Source organism: Fusarium redolens, assembly GCF_020744475.1.
Source record: "Fusarium redolens strain MPI-CAGE-AT-0023 chromosome Unknown BKA55scaffold_11, whole genome shotgun sequence".
Taxonomy (NCBI): domain Eukaryota; kingdom Fungi; phylum Ascomycota; class Sordariomycetes; order Hypocreales; family Nectriaceae; genus Fusarium; species Fusarium redolens.
Window position 1 is genome coordinate 168,034 of NW_025763674.1, and position 18,546 is coordinate 186,579.

At 49.8% G+C, this 18,546-nt stretch overlaps 6 protein-coding genes across 6 annotated transcripts; 2 read left to right on the forward strand and 4 right to left on the reverse strand.

Annotated features, from left to right (window-relative positions):
• Nucleotides 1-342: 342 nt before the first annotated feature.
• On the reverse strand, nucleotides 343-782 carry BKA55DRAFT_691876 (uncharacterized protein; the record flags this gene model as incomplete). Its single annotated transcript, XM_046199685.1, has 4 exons — nucleotides 343-383; nucleotides 433-469; nucleotides 519-608; nucleotides 660-782. The coding sequence occupies 4 exons, from the start codon at nucleotides 780-782 to the stop codon at nucleotides 343-345; spliced, it is 291 nt and encodes a 96-aa protein (XP_046047288.1).
• A 391-nt stretch (nucleotides 783-1,173) lies between these two features.
• On the forward strand, nucleotides 1,174-3,303 carry BKA55DRAFT_516143 (uncharacterized protein; the record flags this gene model as incomplete). The annotated part of the gene is made up of 1 exon (XM_046188064.1): nucleotides 1,174-3,303. One exon carries the CDS (start codon nucleotides 1,174-1,176, stop codon nucleotides 3,301-3,303), a length of 2,130 nt encoding a protein of 709 aa, XP_046047289.1.
• Nucleotides 3,304-3,774: 471 nt separating this feature from the next.
• On the reverse strand, nucleotides 3,775-5,846 carry BKA55DRAFT_516284 (uncharacterized protein; the record flags this gene model as incomplete). Its single annotated transcript, XM_046188077.1, has 2 exons — nucleotides 3,775-5,166; nucleotides 5,220-5,846. Coding segments are annotated over 2 exons (2,019 nt in total), but the record flags the coding sequence as incomplete, so codon positions are not given.
• A 2,839-nt stretch (nucleotides 5,847-8,685) lies between these two features.
• On the reverse strand, nucleotides 8,686-11,653 carry BKA55DRAFT_74669 (uncharacterized protein). The gene is made up of 2 exons (XM_046201613.1): nucleotides 11,363-11,653; nucleotides 8,686-11,312 (listed from the first exon to the last, which is right to left on the reverse strand). Exons 1-2 carry the CDS (start codon nucleotides 11,540-11,542, stop codon nucleotides 8,781-8,783), a joined length of 2,712 nt encoding a protein of 903 aa, XP_046047291.1. The 5' UTR covers nucleotides 11,543-11,653; the 3' UTR covers nucleotides 8,686-8,780.
• A 174-nt stretch (nucleotides 11,654-11,827) lies between these two features.
• Nucleotides 11,828-15,741, forward strand: BKA55DRAFT_573010 (uncharacterized protein). The gene has a single exon (XM_046193176.1). The coding sequence runs from the start codon at nucleotides 12,094-12,096 to the stop codon at nucleotides 15,565-15,567; it is 3,474 nt and encodes a 1,157-aa protein (XP_046047292.1). The 5' UTR covers nucleotides 11,828-12,093; the 3' UTR covers nucleotides 15,568-15,741.
• Nucleotides 15,742-15,932: 191 nt separating this feature from the next.
• Nucleotides 15,933-16,601, reverse strand: BKA55DRAFT_691881 (uncharacterized protein; the record flags this gene model as incomplete). The annotated part of the gene is made up of 1 exon (XM_046199686.1): nucleotides 15,933-16,601. The coding sequence occupies one exon, from the start codon at nucleotides 16,599-16,601 to the stop codon at nucleotides 15,933-15,935; it is 669 nt and encodes a 222-aa protein (XP_046047293.1).
• Nucleotides 16,602-18,546: the final 1,945 nt, after the last annotated feature.

The window sequence follows — 18,546 nt, forward strand, 5'->3', positions numbered from 1 at the left end:
TGAGATGCGAACTTGAGGTGGTTGTTGGCATCAATGTTCTTTTGTGCTATCAACGCTCTATCTATCTAGACCTTGAGCTAAATTTGTCAAGGTGAGCTTTCCAGCAATAGGAGCCACTTGTTCAACTTCGACTTTGCTTTGGCTGACACATGATGTGGCTCAAGGGCTGTAACAAGATATTGGACTCTAAATGTTGGTTTCAACGCAGTCTTGAGCTGCTTTCAGGGTGTTTTGAGCAGCTTCGTGCCTCAGGCTGTCGTATGGCAACATGCATCGTTGCTGCTGAGCCAGTGTTTGCACATTTGGGTGTGTGCAGGGCATAATGATTCTTTGTATCCCCCTCTAGAACGGAACTCCAGGTGAGATAAGGACAACACTATCGCCTAACTTGACGTCAGTATCGAGACACGACTGAGCCTCAGATCGACTCACCTCTCACAAATAACATCTCAGATTTCCGGCTGATAGTCTGCATTTCAGTTAGACCCGACTCAGATCAATCCCAGAACCCCGCATACCTTGAGCTCTTCATCATCATCGTCCTCATCCACAGTATAGATGGTCTCCTCAACCTCTCCCAACACCAGATTGCAGTGACTGTCGTAAGCCTGTCTATTGTCAGAACCTTCTTAATCATATAAGTTACAGGCTTAACTGACGTGTAGCTTTCCCTTGAGTTCACGGTCTCCTCGAAGCTTGACAAAGACCACCTCGTTGAGAAGGAGTCGAACAAGGTCGAGAGGCTCCGAAACGTGATGAGGCTCTTCGCCTGCGTCAGCCATGATTATTTGGAGGAGTTATTGACTGGATTAGGGTCGTCTCGGTGAGTGTGGTGGTGAGCTTAGCAGGGCTGAGCTGGATATGAGCACCAAGGTTCAGTGGGAAAACGCGAATTGGCAGGGTTGGGAAATCCTCGGAGAAATTGCTACGTTATGCAGTAAGCCGTGACGGCAGCGATTGCATCTATACCATACATTACCCCATGTTTTAATGCACTTAACCAGTGCGGCTCAGGCCTGGTCCTTCCCGATTTGGGTTACACGGCAGCCAAACGCCCCTCGCGTTGAAAGAGGAGGTGTTCAGTTACATCCGAGGTCTTCCACCTTCATCATCTTCCTCTTTTATTTCTCTCATGTTTTTGCGTTTTTTGTTTTTCGCGACAACTTCAGTGCCATGCTTTGGCGACAATCCCTCTCAAGAGGGACCCGTCTCGATTATCCATCGACAACTCCACTCGCTTTCGCGCTACGGATCTATGGTTCCTCGCTAACACACCAACGACCCGCTGAGGTGGGTCGAAGACGATGGTTGGCATCAATATCTCCCCCAGTTTCAACTTCAACTTCGACTTTTGCGCAACAGCGAGGTAGGTCATTACTAGACGAAAGCTCGACCTACCGTACAACGCCTTTAGATGCATTTCTCAAAGTTATACGATGTCAAGAGACTGGTCGTGTCCTCCCAGCGTTCCAAGCCTGGGTAAAATCGTTGGTCAATGATGATGCTGAGGTCGCCAACGCAGCTCTTCAAGAGCTAGCTGGGCTTCCTGTTGCAACATTTTCTGAGATCCTTCGAGCACTTGACCCCGTCGCAAATAAATATCTCGATGTTGCACACGACATCACCATTTCTCCTGGTGAAATGCAATTCACAAATGCACACCACCTGGTAGACGAATTCGGCGTGCGGTATCAGCATCGCTTTGTTCTCAACGCTTTGAAGATTCTCACTAAAGCTCGTCGTGACGCTGGTCGCAACCTTGTCCTGTCTGATTACGAAATCCTCATCCGTTGCGCGGGCGCCGCTGGGGACTTAGCAGATGCTGTCTTCTTTTTCAGTGCAATTACACGCCATGGCTTGGGACCAAAACGCAGCACAAGAACTTGGAACGAGTTCTTCAAGGCTCGCTACCTGACCGATCCTGTATACTACCAGTATCACCGACAGAGAGTCCTTTACAAGCCTCGTGAGGGGTACAAAATATTTTTCAGAACGCCCCTCGACAATGTTTGGCGACTAGAAAGTCTCCGGCATAGCCGGAATGCCCTTCGCGCGACCCCCTTCAATCGCCAACGACATCGGGTATGGGCAGACAACATGCTATGGAAGCGCAAGAAGACAGGGTTTCAAAGTTACTTCGCACATTGGCGCCGCAGCAAGGATACTGGTGTTCTACTAAATGAGGAACTACTTTGTACCACTCTCATTGCGTTCGCTCGCAGTGGTTCGTTCCAACATATGCGAGGCATTGTCCTCAAACGAGGATTCGGTATTGGACTGGTAGAAGACAAAGCAACCGGCACCTTCACCGTCAATGGTCGCAAGACGTTTCGCCCAGGCAACCCACGAGCTCCCACTGAGCGTTTCTTGAATGCTATTGTTGAAGCATTCGGGTCCATGATGCGCATCCGGCTGGCATGCCAGCTCCTCATCCACGTCTCAAACACCTACCAAATACCTATTCCACGTGAAACATGGTGTAATCTTCTCAACTGGGCCTATGTTTGCGGAGTTAAATCAAATCAGCGTCAGCGTCGGTTCATGGATTTCTTTCCCCCCTCCTCAAAGGTGACTTCATCAATGGTTACTGAGATTTGGGACACAATGACTTCAGAACCTTACAATGTCGAGCCTTCGTTCGAAAATTACATCGTTTACATCAATTCGCTTATATTTAAGCATAGATTCAGTGAGGCATTGGACATGATACGCGACCATGCTGTTCCTCATTATCGTCACCTTGAAAAACAACACCTACAGACCGTGTTTGACGACGTTCTTCAGGAAGCCTCAGAGCCCAGCCATAGTCGTAGAACAGTTGAAACACAAAAGGAGCATGCCTGGTACCAGATCGCAAAATGCCTGGAAAATCTCCTTAGTACCGCTTCCAAGGACAGCCGCCGGCGAAAGGGCAACTTTGCAACTACTGCCGTACCGCATATCGTCACAGAATTCAGTGAATTTCTACACGACCAGATACGCTATCGCACTTCGCAAGGTTATGTGTGCCTGGAGCGTTCAGTAGATCTGCCACGCTTCAAATGGGCTAAGGAGTTACGAACGACACTGCCTCAGTTGAAGGGCGGTTTAGAAACTCAGATGATGGCTGCAAGTGGCGCGATTGAAGAGGCGGAGACCTACGAGAGGCGCAAAGAGAACTGGCCCAGGAACTTTGAGATGAAGATCCTCGAATGGAGGCGTAAACCGCAGCCTAGACCCCGCGCGACGGGGCCTGCGCCTGAGAAGACAGCCGTGGATGCGAGGGAGTGGTGGAAGACTTTAGAAAATGAATTAATGGTGTAGACACAAAGCACTAGTGATAGATCTAGACTATCATCATCTAGATGCCATGTATCATAGACTTAGCGTAGCGAGTCAAGAAGCGTTTGTCGTCACTTAGCCAGTGGTTCATCCATCATTCGTAATATTCAACTTGAAATAAAACAAACACGCCAAATGAAAACAAGGTCTGATTCATAACTGCTATATTCTGGTGTCATCTTATCGTGGGTATCTAATCCTGCCATAGTCTCTGATCGTCTCTTTCGTAGACATGCGTGTCATCCGTGGTATAACTACATACATAAGTTCCAAATAAGGTATAAAACTGACAAACTCTTTTCCCTAGTTTTTCTCTGTTCCCATCTTGTTCTGTGGTCCAGTCCATCTTACAGTTGGCTTTGATACATATCCAAAATCGCAGTCCAAAAATCATAATAAGGAAATGACAAAGGGAAGTGATAGGTAATGTGATACGGAACCAGCCCGTTGAAATCATGATGCTGCTTCAGCAAGGACGCTCAGAAGGCTCACTGCTGCACCGCCAATGCCAACAGCGCCAAGAGCTTCACCCCATTTCTTTCTTCCTTGAGGGCGATCTTCCCTCCTTGTACTTCTCCTGTCGCGGTCTCTGTCGCGATCCCGCTCACGGTCTCGGTCACGGTCACGACCTCTCTCGCGATGGTACCGCTTTCCGCTGTCGTAGTAGTAATCACCATGCCTATCGCTTCTTGAGTGTCGATCTGCGCTGTCAGAGTATCTTCGCGAACGTCGCGATGATCTGGTAGGGCTCTGGCGTCGGCGCTCACGATGATGATCATGGTCGCGATCACGATGGCGATCGTCCCTATATGATCGGGGACTTCGGGCGTCAACCTCGTACGGCTCCGGGTCGAAGCGCACGTGGTTTTCGTTTTTGTTCTTGAGGATTGGCTTCGGCATTGTGGTGCTCGAAGGAGATGTCGGGTTCTTTGTAGGAGGATTGACGATATACGGATAGCTCTTGGTTCCTTTCTCGGATGACTTATCTTCTTCATCGTCTGAGGTATCGGTTTCGTCAGAGACTCCACTATCATCATCATCGTCCTCCCGGCTACTCTTCGAGCCTCGCCGCTCAGAATGATGGTCATGCTTGCGAGACGGCGGACCACGTCTTGAGCGAGCAGCTCGACAGGCAGCACTTTCGCGGGCGAACTCAGACACTTGATCTCGGGTCAAACGGCCCAAAATTGCAACGTAGTCTGGGCGAGCCTCGTAGCGCACACCAGCCCGTTCAAGGACCTCGGGGCTAACGAGCTCCCGTCTAATTCTGGTCCACTGGGCATCAGGAGGAATCTCGTTACCCCATCGATCAGGAGCAAGTCGAGGAGCGCTACTCCGCGGACTGCTACCGTAAGATGGGGGCCCGCTGTTGATATGATGAGGCATAGGGGGCATGGAGCGTGGAGATGACTCAATGTGGCGTGTGATTGGGGAACTTGACAGCTCTGGGACATCTGGCAAACTGTTTGGTGGCATCTGTCTATGTCCGGGAGACAAACTGTACTGGTCGTTGGCCTGGACATTCAGATTTGCCATTCGCGTGTTGAGGTTATCCATGGCGAGGAGATCCTGGGTCGAGACCATTGCCATAGAGTAGTCAGATTCGTTGTCGCCATCTCTTGGGGACGACGAAATAGGCTCTCGCGCGGTGTCGCTATTTGATCTTCCTCGACCACCGGTGATAATAACGGGCGGATATTTTCTGTAGGGACTGCTGTCAAGCTCTTGGGGTGAAGTGGGCTGCGATCTCGCTTCATGCTCCAAGAGGCCCCTCACGGTGGGATAGTTACCGCCGTACTGGTTCTGAACGGACTCGAGCTCGCGAACGTATGCTCGTAGAACATCCTAACGCTGTGTTAGTCGTAACGATCTACAAGGGAGATTTGGTCAACACGTACTTTGTGTTTGCGTAGCACTTGGGGTGAAAACCCTCGATCTTCAAGCTCGACCTTAAATTCGCGCCAGAGACCATCCTCGTCTTCAGTAAAACTGCCTTCATGGCGGTTTCGGAATAGCTTAGTGGCGATTTCGTCAACCACATCCTTGATTCCTTCAAGGCCTTCTTGGCCTTCGACAACCCTGGTGGGTCTGTTCTCGGCATGCAGCTGAACGGCGTCAAGGAACATCTCGACACTGGTCTTGTCCCCAACCAGTTTATGCTTCATGACCGAGAGTTGTTGATCGCGCTGGCGTTCATCCTCTGGCATGACAGCGCGGCCGTCTCCATACTTATCTAGAAGACGCTCAAGTTGGCCAAGGGTGAAATCGCAATCATCGACGAGAGGCCCGAGCTGGCGGCCATAGACCGAAGAGGACGAGGCTTGGACATTGCTGAGAACTGAATCTTGGTCGGCTGCTTCGATGCGTAGATGTCGTAGGGCTATATGGAGATTTCGAACCGCAGTCGCGACGTCGGTAAATGGAAGACCTGATTGTTTGGCGCGAAGGTAGAGAGTTCGAGCGAAAGCATCGAGAGCATCGATGCGTTGGACGGTTGAGCCGCCGCTCATGGCTTGTTGTTTAAGCTCAGACGAGCTTCGATAGTGTTGTTGAGCTAGATTTGTAGTGTAGTTTAATATAATTTAAGTTGACGTTGTAAGGTTAGAAGACTGGGCGCTCCCGAGTAGTCGTTAGTAGTAAGGAGCAGGGAGGTAATCGTATCGTAGAGAGAGTTGTGTTGTTTAGAGCTAGAAAGTGCAAGAGTTGGGTGGATGCCAAGTAAATAAAGGCAGGTAAATATTTTCAAGGATAAATAAGAAGAGAGCGGCAAGGAAAGTGGAAGGGTTGGGACGGGAGGAAAGGGAGAATGTTACAGTAGAAGATGGACGGGATAGTTTATCAGGTTATGGATCCATGAAATGGAAGTCCAGATGAAGGTTGGGGGGAGGTACAAAGACGTAGTATCCTTTTGGCTGGAACAGGCACGCGGAAGAGGCGTAAGAGCAGAGAGAGGAATAACCATCACTTGATGGAAGGGTAGGGAATGTGTGTGGGTGTGTAAAATTCGGGCTTAGACAACCGTAACTGTACAGGACTGTACAAGTAAGTGGTGATGTGATGGTGGGTGACCAGGCTAAGAGGTCCACGGGTACTGTAGGTAGCGAACCGTCCTCGTGGTTATACGCTACAAGTTTAGTAGACAATTGTATGTTTCTCCGTGTCGCTCAGCATGATTACTCGTGTGATGATGATCTCACTGGCTCATCCTCGTGCTTTCAATCCATTTCATCTCATTGTTGTCTCCCAGAGAAATTCCTCAATAGCATTTCATCGCAAGGCCCCTGTAACCGCACCCTAATTCCGGGGAGCAGTGGGGAATGACCCCCGGTCTTTGTCCTGGGTCTAGTGACGTAGGTAGCCGCTGTCTGCGCTAACAGCCTTACATCATCGCTTGTGCATTTACAAGGCTGGTCTCTGGAGATCTCTGTCGCTGCAGGGTTCGCTACTGGAATTTGGTACTGAGATTTAGATCGCCAGCTGTATCTATGACCACCCTCCCAAGTGTGCCTTCGTTTCAGTTTGATCTCTGACGCTCAAGTAATTGGCTCTGTCTTTTTTACGAGTGAAAACCGTTTTCCGGCGTATTTTGCCTCTTGGGTCCTCTACTGCGCCACCCGCTCGGCAACGAGGCGCAACGTGGGGCATTCTCGTAGGCCTAATTTAGCGGCATCAAGAAACTCTCCAGGCCCAGGACCAAATGACGAACTGTTAATCCAGGGACGAACACAAACGGTCGCAGGCGGGCAGGGTCCCTTGACTTTACCCGGAGAGGGACATGTCAATACCTGACGTACAAGAGGTGATCAGATGTTTCAGCTTGTTCAACTCCTGTCTATCATTTCATCACCAATTTCCTTAATTAAACATGGACCTCCTCCAGCCTCCAGGATCATGGCTTGCTTTTCTCACCAGTCCCTTGCTGTTGGGAATAAGGGATACATCATCGGTAAAGGCCGACATCATCATCAGTCACGTCTTCGTACTCGGCCTCGGCCTCTTGGCTTATTGCTACGTTGTAGGTACTTAGAGTCTCTAGTCTCCCGGCTTTCTCCATTTGTCATCTGTTTTCCTTCTAGAACATGACTAAGTGTCGCAATGCGCTCCTCATTCGCCTCTAGTTTATGTCCTCGTGAGAACGTCGCTTTTGCTGCAATTCCCCACTATCAATGGGTTCTCACATCTCATCTCCACCAACCGAATGTGCCGAAATCGATCTACAATGCAGGGCTTTCATGCTCTTCAAAAAATCCTTTCTTTTTTCTTATTTCTTTTCTCTAATGCATAAATGTTTGCATGGTTTGATTCATCTGCTCCACTCCTATTGAACACGTCTTCGGCTACCTGCAGCCTTTCTTTCAAGCCTTGCAAGCCTCTATCTATCATCTGGTAGTTCGGCTCCATGCATTAGCTACACAACCCTTACATGCCGGCAGTGCTTCCGCGATGAGCTTTGGCCCATTACCAGGCTGTGCTCGTAAAGTCAAGACCAACAACACTGGTAGACTGGGCTTGGGTAAAGAAACAGGCAACCATTTGAGAGAGTCTCTGACGCTGATCGATAGTCATACTTTCGAGGCTTTGATATCCGATTGTACTGTACATTCGGGTCTCCACGATACGCGGTGACTCACTCCCGTAAGAGATCAGCACGTCATGTCCTAAGAGCCAATGGATGATGAACCACTACGCCGGCTGTAGGTAACCGCAGCGCAGGGCTTAACGAAAGGCCGATTCCCTCAAATCCATCCATACTTGCGCAGTCCTTACACTACATGTTCGAGTTTCACGACAGCTCATCGCTACTCTGTGGTTCGTCGCAATATCCCAACGTCTCTGAAACATCGCGACTGGCAACAGAATTATGCGGTTGCCTTTTTCTCAAAGCGAGTAGTTATTGCATTGCATGTCACGCAGTAAGCAAGTTCCGTCGAGCTTAGTTGCACGCTTCTGTCCGTGACGCCGAGATTAAACCATCCATTCTTTTGATACGCCTGTCTCTATCTCTCTGCAACTGCATCGGTAGATGAGATGCTATGTGCAGCCACCGAACTCTGCTATGCTGACCTCACAATATCGCTGTAAACAAACATCTTTGTCTGATAACCCAAAATCTCATCAACATGTGATCCCAATTAACACATCAACACCCCCCTCCTGGCTCCAACGTGCGCCGTGGGTAGCCGATCTCCTTAGCTTTGAGCTCTGCCCCGCGTCTCTTTCTGCTTCACCACGGTTCCTGGGCGTAGGCTCGCCTATGTTCTTCCAATAGACTCTTCGAATCTGGAACCCCTCCACCATAAGCCAAGCCCTAGGACTAGCTCAGTTGGTGTCAGAATGGACGCTGCGACTTTCAGCCGCATACCATGTGGTGTCGCAGACCGGGAACGTGCTTCCAAGTGAAAGCCTCCGTAGCGCATTCTTCTGGTTGCCTTCTTCGAAAACCTTCTTTCTCCATAACTTTAGATTGCTAGCTTCTCAAGTGAGTATGCCTCCACCTTGCGGCTGATCAGGTGGCCTGTCTCTCGGGTGCTGCGCTGCACCACTTCGCCGCCCGACACAACCTTGCTCCTGGTTGGCAGTTGCTTCGTCTTGAGGCCTAACGGGAGCATTCGAGATTCCTGGCCCTCCAACTTCATGGGAACTGGATTGTTTGTGTTCCATGGTTGCCGGCCGGCGCCGCTCTTCTGAGATGCCAGTCCGAATCGGACTGCCTCGCCAACGATGCCGTTGAGGTACACAGCCTCCTCCAGGCCTTCAAGAGCCGCAGTCACCTCAAGCTTGAGTGCTGTCAACAGGTCGCCTGTCTCAGACTTATCGCTTGAGATGGCGTCGTTCAACAACCATCCTCCAGCGCCGACGGCATCGATACACCGACCGAGAAGGTCCGAGATCAAAGTGATCACACCGTCCGGGGGCGGGTCGTTACCCTCGGAGTCAAAGCTGGTTGGGTCGATGTACAGCGATGTCCACGCACCTCGGACAAGTTCCACTCGTAGGGTGTAGATTAGCGACAAGATCTCCTCCGTCTTGAGCGTAGCTCGGATGGCCTTGACTGTGGTAATAGCTGGGAGCCGCCATAACTTAGCGAAAGCCAATGTGAGTCCCCGTGAACGGCTGCTGCTATCATCTCCAAGGTAGTACTCCGTGATCGCAATGTCTCGCTCAAGATCGTCAAGGTCCATTTCATAGTTTTCAGCCCCGTCATGTGCCTCGTCTTTCAAAAGCTTGTTGTTAGCTGGCTTCTTGGGGTCGGGGATGAGGTCAAGATTGAGCATCAAAGCTCGGATAGCCAGAAGTAACTCCAGTTCGCCAAGTTGGGTAGCTTGAAGGTAATTCAACACCAACGTCATTGATGGGTCGGCATCAGTCAAGCTTGCCAGAAGGTCCTCAACAATGGTTTTGCTGTCGAGAGCTTCCGCATCCAACTCTTCTCTGAATGCAGCCTTCAAGTTTGAGAGGGTCAGGTGCCCAGCAACAACCAAATAGGATGTGACGTTCGTGTCGGGCAGAATGAGCTGCAGCTTAGGTCGTGATTCCGGGGCCTCGGTTGTAGAGATGGAAAAGGTTCGCCCAATCGCATAGAGTACCCAGCGTCGATCCACGACAGCGTATGAGTTGCCTCCTGTAAGCCACTCCCATTCAGGGAGTTCCTGGGCGTCTTTCTCTTTTGCATCAGTGCTATCGCTCGTGGTTCGAAGGCCCACGCGAAATCGCTTCCGTAGGAGACCTTCCCATTCACCAAGATCGCCCTTTGTAAGATGCCCATCTGCAACTTCAAGCTCGTTGCGGAGCTTATTCATGTATTGCTCAGTCATCGAACCAGGGACATATTTGGAGAAGTCTGCCGATAGCTTGTCTGTCTTGGCCTTTTTCGCTGGGATTTCAGTGGCAGTTCCACGGCCAATAGAGTCAATCAGAAGACCCTGTTTCCGTCGCTTGCCGTGGCTCTTTGGGGGCTCGATCTGGATTGAGACCAGGACGTTGTCAACCAGGGCCACAGCCAGCTCCTGACTTCGCAGGTAGCTAATCAACTGGCACGACTGGGGCTTCTCATCTTCTTCAAGGACCTCGGAGAGATCGAGGGGTGCGTTGGCATGGATGGATCTATACTGGTGGTTGTAGAGACCGATCGACTCGAGTGAGCATGACAGGACAAATGGTCGAGACAAACGAGCGAAAGAAACTGCGTTCTCCATATGCACCAAAGATTTGAGCTTCGGAACAGGAGTGGTAAGGTCGTAGATATTAAGAGCGCCTTGCTGGAGCTGCATGAGCAGAGCTGCTTGCACATCAATCTGGTAGGTAGATTTATCAGCGCCACGAGGCGAAGGAGTGCCTATAGGAGCGATCTCGAGGGGTGACAGTTTCTGGATATCAGAGGTTGTTGAAGAACCTGCGGCGACAGCCAGAACAACCAAGTGACGGCTCTCTTGGCCCTGGCTCAAGGTCTTGGACACGAACGCAACCAGCTCCGGCTCAGAAGCAGGTGTTTTAGGAAGCGCACTGAAAATCTCCGGCTTATCCTTAAAAATTCCTTCGCTGAACTCGGTGAGTGTGCCCGAGGTAACGTAGTCCACCTCGAAATTTTCGATCTGGGTAGCGATAGCATCCTGCAATGCGGACTTCGAGGGTGAGGTCCACTGGATCGCAAGGGTCTCGGAGGAAAGTGAAATGAACTCTCCGTTCTCGCAGACTGCGATCACATCACCAGTACTAGAGGTCTCCAATACACTGGAAGAGCATGTCAAGTATCGAACAGCTGAAGTCTTGAGAACGGGGGACGCGGTCGTTGTAGAGGTAGTCTTGCCATCCTGGTGGACAACATCCTTAAACAAAGTAATCTTTTGGCCTGTAGAATCGCGAGTAGAGATATATGTGTATCGAGAAACGTCGTTGGTTCCAGCTCGTCGAATTCTGACAGAGTAAGGAGCGCAGGTAAAAGATTCTTGAGGAGGGATAGGATAAGAAGTGATCAATCTTGAAGCCGGAATCTGCGTAAAGTCAGCAACAGCCTACCCAAAGTCTGATGAGGAAATCATACATCGTAGATGCTAATAGTTTCTCCATCTACACCAACGACCAGTTCTGTCCTCTTTCTCTTCTTCTGACCATCGCGCAAACCATAGACCTCCCGCGCAACGATGCGACCTTCAGTGTGATCTAAGGGCCGGGGGAGGGTCGCCAGCACAAATGGCTTGTGTATTCTATACTCGGAAGCCATGGCGACTACGGTACTGTAATGCTGAGTTATGCCGTGGGCTGAAAGAGATACAATTCGTTGTATCTAGACTTTCGACCTGCACTTTTTCCTCTGCCGATCGACAGGTGAAGCTTCACAAAAAAAAAGTTGGAGCGGGCCGAAACAAATTCCGGCGGTGGGGCGGGATCAGTGGGGTCTCAAACACCTGCCACCAAAAGTGATCCCTGACGTAGAAGAGAAGGTACGTACCTAGCGCGCGAATCGACGCGTTCAGTGGTTTCTACTATTTCCATTAACGCGTACCCTGGCTAAGCTCTTTATTCAACTATATCCACGGGCAACGCTTTCAGTTCATTCGCATCAAGACAAAGGCACGCCTCGCATTGGAATCTTTTCTCTGTTATTATAAGACTTGACTTTATTTTGTTTCTTTCAGCCATCTTGAGAATCCATATTGCGGTGTTACATTCGTGAAATGGTGGTTTAACGTTAAACTTAAAGGTGCTTAGGACATCGATCTCACCAGCTCATTGCATGCTGACATCGAAACTCTCGCAGCCTTTGACGCATCAATGGGATCGGTCTTGGTCGAAAGGATGGCCCAGGAAGGCATGAGGGAACCCGAGGTGAAGAAAGTCCATCCTTTCTTTACTAAAGGTCCTGCTGCCGACGTTGCCAATCTCCCGAACAGCTCAGAACCATCCCCTAAAGTTTCGGGCTGTGAAACTCCCCACGAAGATGCTGAGCCCGTACCAGAAATTCAAAACGGTAGAAAACGTCGAAAGGCCGACGCGACCCTCCCACACGATGCGCCTGGACCGAAGAAGCCACGACGAAAACGTCAGGGCGATGCAGCTTCGAGCAACTCGAACGCGACTATTGAGCAGAGTCTTGGAATCAAGCCTACGGAGCCCGCTTCTGCCAAACCGGAAACCGAACCGACGAACGACGCACATATAAAACCCATCGAGGCCACTTCACAATCCAATCCTTCCAGCAATACGGATCCCAATGTGAAGGGCAAAGTACTGAAATGGAACCCGAAGACGGGGACACTAGGATCGCCCCCAAAGCCCAAATCGAAGAGCCCTCCATCTCGCATAGTGTGTATGAAATATGGACGTGACGATGCCAACCGAAAGGATATGGGGGATAAGATAACCCAGATCCTGGAAGGCAAGATACTGTTTTCACCAACACCACCAAAGAGACGAGGAAGGAGGTCGAAAGAGGACTGTATAACCAAAATCGAGAACATCTCAAAGACTACACACCCATTCTTTGCTGGGAAAGCAAAACAGAACACGAAAACGGAATGCCAATCTGCTTCCAAAGGGCAGTTATCTTCGGCACGACAGACTGTATTCATGTCCACGCCAATGTCTCCGAAAAAGCCTCGCAATCCATTTATCGTGAGCAGGCAACCCCCACGGTTTGGCGTCAAGACAGGCGTAACCAAGGTGCCCGGGGCTATGCAGCCTCTGTGGCCAGCGAAGGGAATGGCTCATGTTCGTGGTTTTGACCTCGAACTTGATTCTACATCATTTTCACACGAGAAGCATATGGACAAAAAGTCCAAGGGCTCTACTGTGACGATCACTCCCGATGAGTCGGTGCTGAACAGGTTCTGTGCCAATATGGATATTGCTGCTATCCGAGAATCACTGCCTAGGAATCACGACAGCTTTGAACCCGCGCCTAGGGAATTACGAACCCCCTCCCGGCACTTCGAAAGTGGACGAAAACTTCAAAAACGTGTCCGCTCAGAGCTCAGAACCTTACGGCTGGCGAGCATCATCGATAATGACGATGTGATGATGGGCGACACATCCGAGGTCGCTGCAAGAACACACCCCGCCGTCAGTCGCTTATACGAAATGCTTGAGACTAGCCTTTCTGCATATGATAGATCAACGTGTGAATCTCTGGCCTGGACGCAGAAGTACGCTCCAACTGCAGCACCAGAGATCCTTCAGGCTGGAAAAGAGGCCCTTCTACTGAGGGACTGGTTACAAACGCTCAAAGTTCAGTCTGTAACTACAACAACCGATAATACTGCAACCAAAGGAAAGTCGAAAATAAAAGCAGCACCGAAAAAGAAGAGAAAGAAGGATGAGCTGGATGATTTTATTGTCAGCAGCGAAGAGGAAGCGAACGAGATGGACGAGATCTCTGAAAACGATGACGATTGGGCACCTGCCGGCTCAGTATTACTGAAGAAGACAGTGGTTCGAAATGGCGACGCTGGAAAGGACCAGACAAGACTAACCAATGCCGTGGTTATCAGTGGTCCTCATGGTAGCGGCAAATCGGCGACTGTTTACGCAATAGCCAAAGAATTGGGTTTCGAGATTTTCGAAATCAACTCTGCAAGCAGACGAAATGGCAAGGATATCTTGGAGAAGGTTGGCGACATGACACGGAACCACCTTGTTCAGCAACACCGCGCAGATCCTGGTTCTGGAACGACGGAGGAAGATGAGGTATCCCAGGATTTGAAGTCAGGGAAGCAAGGCATGATGACAGCCTTCTTCCAAAATTCAAGAGGCTCTAAAACACCAGCCAAGAAACTCGCCGAGGAGAAGTTGCCCGAGACAACGAAAGCCAGCTCGGCTAAGAGCCAGAAGCAGTCATTAATTCTGCTGGAAGAAGTTGACGTCTTATACGAAGAAGACAAGCAATTTTGGGCAACACTGATGGGAATGATGGCACAATCGAAACGACCATTCATCATGACCTGTAACGACGAAAGCCTGGTGCCTCTCCAGAGCCTCAACCTCCATGGCATTTTCCGATTCACACCTCCACCCATAGATCTTGCTGTCGACCTTTGTCTTCTCACCGCAGCTAACGAAGGTCACCTTCTACGACGTACAGCTGTTGAGGCCTTGTACAAGTCGAGAAATAACGACCTCAGGTCCTCGCTAACAGAGCTCAACTACTGGTGCCAGATCGGGGTTGGGGATCGCAAGGGAGGATTTGATTGGTTCTGTCTGCGATGGCCCAAAGGGACTGACCTAGACGAGAACGGCGATGTAGTACGAGTGCTGAGTGAGGACACTTACTGCAAGGGCATGGGCTGGATTGGCCGTAACCTGATCGCTACCTGCCATGATCCGTTGGAGTCAGAAGAGGAGGCAATGAAACAGGCATGGGACTCCTGGGCATTAGACATGGGCGACTGGGACACCACACTGGATTTGCCGTCATGGGCCGATGGTGTCTCTCAACATTTATCGCAACGAAGCCAGAAGCTTGAGGCACTTGTGGCCTTTGATGAGTTCTGCACCTCAATGAGCGATGCAGATCTCTTGACAAGCGGCACTTTGGGGATCAAATTTCAGGAGATGATCGATCCGGAATTGCCTGAAATGCCAATCAAGATGCGAGACGATTTCATCATCGGAAGCCGTCTTCTTGAGGCAGACCCCAAGGTCATGGTGTCCTCACCCAGTGTCAACCTCTCCTTGACTCTTAAGTCCCTTGCAAGGCAAAGGCTCATGCATGCTTCATCTACACTCAGTACTCCCAAGTCTCTCCTCGAACCACTCACAGAGAAGCGAGTGGTTGAGTCCCTTGACCACTCATTTGAGCCTCAAACCGCGCCGCTGAGCCGCATGGACCTGGCGTATGCATTCGACCCTATTGCCACAAATGAGAAGATTTCAGTGGCCAGTTATCTTGACCCATCAGTGTTTGACAGGACCACAAAACTCATCGTCCTAGACGTGGCGCCATGGGTACGCGGGATCGTGGAGTTTGACAACACCCTGATGCAAGAGCGGCTTAAGTTGAGTAACCTCCTGAGCGAGGGGGGCAAGCGGAAGAGGATGCGCACCACTCGCAGTGCATACTCAGCTATGGAAGGGGGCGAGAGGAGAACTACGCGTCGTGAAAGGTACTTTGGAGACACCCTCAACACGGTCTTTGTGAGACGTACTGCCGGCAAGGGCTGGCAGGAAGCTGTGGAGAGAACAGCGCCAAAGGAGACGACAGGGAGTCTGCCCAATAGCTCACCGCCGTCCTCACCAGCATCAAGCATTTAACGAGGGCAGAACCCTGGGTGGGTTATGCGGTATATACTAAACGCGAATTGACTTGGAAGGATCACGATACATACGCATATAGGCCGGCAAGCTTGGTTTTTGAGGAGTTTATCGGACAGGGTTGCATAGCATAGTCTCAGTCACGCATATTATAGAACACATTTTGAAAATAGATATGTATAAATCAGTCCTATGAATATCTGAACGCCGTATCATTGTCTCGTGTAGCATATAAGTCGTAAGAATTGTCAAATATACACTCAACCAACTCCGTTGCATTTCAATCCAAGTCAATACAAACCACCCAATAGACATAAATAATAGCAGAATAAATATATGAAAACTCATTCCCTTCTCAGGATATGTCACCACTCGGGGTGCATAGGAGCAGGCTGAACAACGGTCCTCCTCCGCTCAGCATAGATCGGTTGGGCCTCAACATAGCGATCATCAGGTGGATATGGCAAACGCTCAGCAGGCTGCCTCATCCTCTCATAGTCAGGCCGCGGCATACGCTCATAGTTCTGAGGTCGTCTACGATCAACTTCTTCGTAGACAGCATCACCACGACGTCGAGTTGTTCGCTCGACTACGCGATCGCCATTTTCGAGTGAGCGGCGACGACGATGGTGAGGGCGGTCTGAACGGTGATGCTTAGAAGAATGCTCCCAGTCTTCATGATCACCGTACAAGACACCCTTGGGCCAGACCTTGTGGGCTACAACAGCAGCGACACCAATACCAGCTAGAAGACCAGCCGTAGTCTTGAAGAGCCCATGATGATGATGGTTATCGCTGCGCTTAGAGCGACGGGATGGTGAGCGTGAGCTTGATCGTGAAGAAAGTCTTCCTCGTGATTTTGAGCGCGACACCATGCGAGACGAAGGTCTTCCATGAGGTGCTTGTGATCGACCACGAGAAGGCGAAGGTGTACGGCTCCTGGACAATGGCGATCGGATGGGAGACGGGCTTGGCATTCTATCATGGACAGAACTGCGACGTTCAAAGGATCCAGAGCGAGGAGAGTTCTGCATGATGGGCCAAGACTCGCTAATGCTAATGTCGGTAGTGATCTGTATGCGTATGTATGTATGTCTCACTTGATTGAAGTTTCAAGTGTTATATAAGTCTCGGTAAGGGCACAATTCCAACGGGAGATTTGTGCCCGATTGGGTTTTATTTGTTGTTACTTGGTGATCTGAAGCAAAAATTCTGTTGGACAAGGACCAGCGTTCTAACGTGAGAGAGTCAGTCCTCAGTCGGGCCAGATGGGGTTTCTGTAAGGATTGTACCTGAAGCAGGACCCACGACTCAACAAGAAACTAACTGAAATTTGTCTTCCAAGCACCTGGAAGCCCAGAGTGACGTCTGGTATTTTTGGCTGTGCTCTCGGTGCTTAGAAAGACCTAACAGGGATGTCCTTGTTGAGGAGGACTAGGTAGGTTATGACGTACAAGACGGAAACACGACGGAGCTATCACGATGAAGGAATTGACAGTTGCTCTTGGGGAATGGAGATCATCCGAGGGAGACACTGTCGATTTATGTATGAGTGAAATACCCCAGACTGAAAAGTTTGTTACAGGTCAGTGGCTTAGACGATATTGTCGATCTCTTGAGGGATAAACATGCGGGGAGACATTGATGAATCAAAGACTGAATGATACGAGAGAATCAATCAGGTCCAGACCAAGAGTATAAGCCTCTTGAGCAGTATAACACGCATGTCTCTTTCTATCTGCCGTCTCTCAAACGGGGCGAAGCAGGATTTGAGGATTACATCCTATTAGTCCCCCCAAATACGATAGAGTCCTTCACTACATCGCATCGTAAACACCCCCCTGTTTATGCGCACGACGTCACACTACAAGGGGGTCCCCCAATGCCGGGGATCCGACCACTCACTCACGCCTTTGTGGCATTCATCCAGCCTTGTCATTTGCTGGCTAGTAATTAACTGGGCGAAATTTTATTCGTGAGACTGAGACTGAGACTGAGACTGAGCGGTAATATGCAGATTCTGATGAGTTGGCAATATCTCTCTCGTCTTACTCAAGCAGATTGACGTCTTATCAATTTGCACTTTGGGTGAGATGTCTGTGTGAGGCTGCACTTGCAGGGCTAACATAAAACATCAACGCGGGTTCCTACATAAGGCGTTGAAATGTGCTAGTGTCGCCCGGTCGCTTTGTCTCTGACATATTGTTAGAGATGGAGCGTGCTCTTTGCTGTATTCATTGTGCAAATTGCCTTGCAATATCATGACTGACTCTCACCTGAGACGAGTCGAGTAAGTGAAGCATGTTATGCCTTGCTAGGTATCAGCATCGAGACTTTAATCAGAGTCGGGCAAAAGGTTCCTGGTATGTTTCAAATATCGATATTGCCCATGTTAAGGACTCTGGTTGTATCAGCATCCGCCTTACGAGCTTATAGGACGTCTTTATATTGAACCTTTGATAAACATATCCTTGTCACCTTACGACAATCTCCTCATCGAGAACCTGGCCGTTTTGACTGTCTCAACATACACATAGCCAAAATCAGGTATTGTGGTTCGACAGAGTCTGCATCTGCCGATACCTACCGTCAGCATGAGGACTAGGACTTACGAAACGCCTTATCGAACCGGATGAAATGGATCAAAGTTACGATTGCCTCCTCGCTACGCATTGGAAAGAGTTAGCCAGCAGTGAATTACTCTCCTCCCAGGTTGCTAATATGAAAAGTTCCGACCCAGGCCTCAAACAAGTTGTATGCCGGCCATGAGACAAAGAGCAACAACATCACTTCTTGCGGCTTAACTAGTTACTATCTATATGATAGACGCATTCTTAAATTAGCTCAATTTCATTCAATGACATTGTCTATGGTGTAGGTTTGTCTTATGATACCAACTTGGAGTGTGGACATGAAGTTGTAACTGCCACGACGGTCGTGGCAGTCCATCTACAGTCCATCCATCTCATCAATTCTTTC

What these genes read in the sequence shown, in the direction of transcription:
- BKA55DRAFT_74669 (XM_046201613.1), bottom strand. Translation starts at nt 11,542, where the DNA reads ATGGCTTCCGAGTATAGAATACACAAGCCATTTGTGCTGGCGACCCTC. An exon ending in AAACTATTAGCATCTACGAT is followed by an intron (nt 11,313 to 11,362) that starts GTATGATTTCCT and finishes GACTTTACGCAG; the next exon opens with ATTCCGGCTTCAAGATTGAT.
- BKA55DRAFT_573010 (XM_046193176.1), top strand. Translation starts at nt 12,094, where the DNA reads ATGGGATCGGTCTTGGTCGAAAGGATGGCCCAGGAAGGCATGAGGGAA.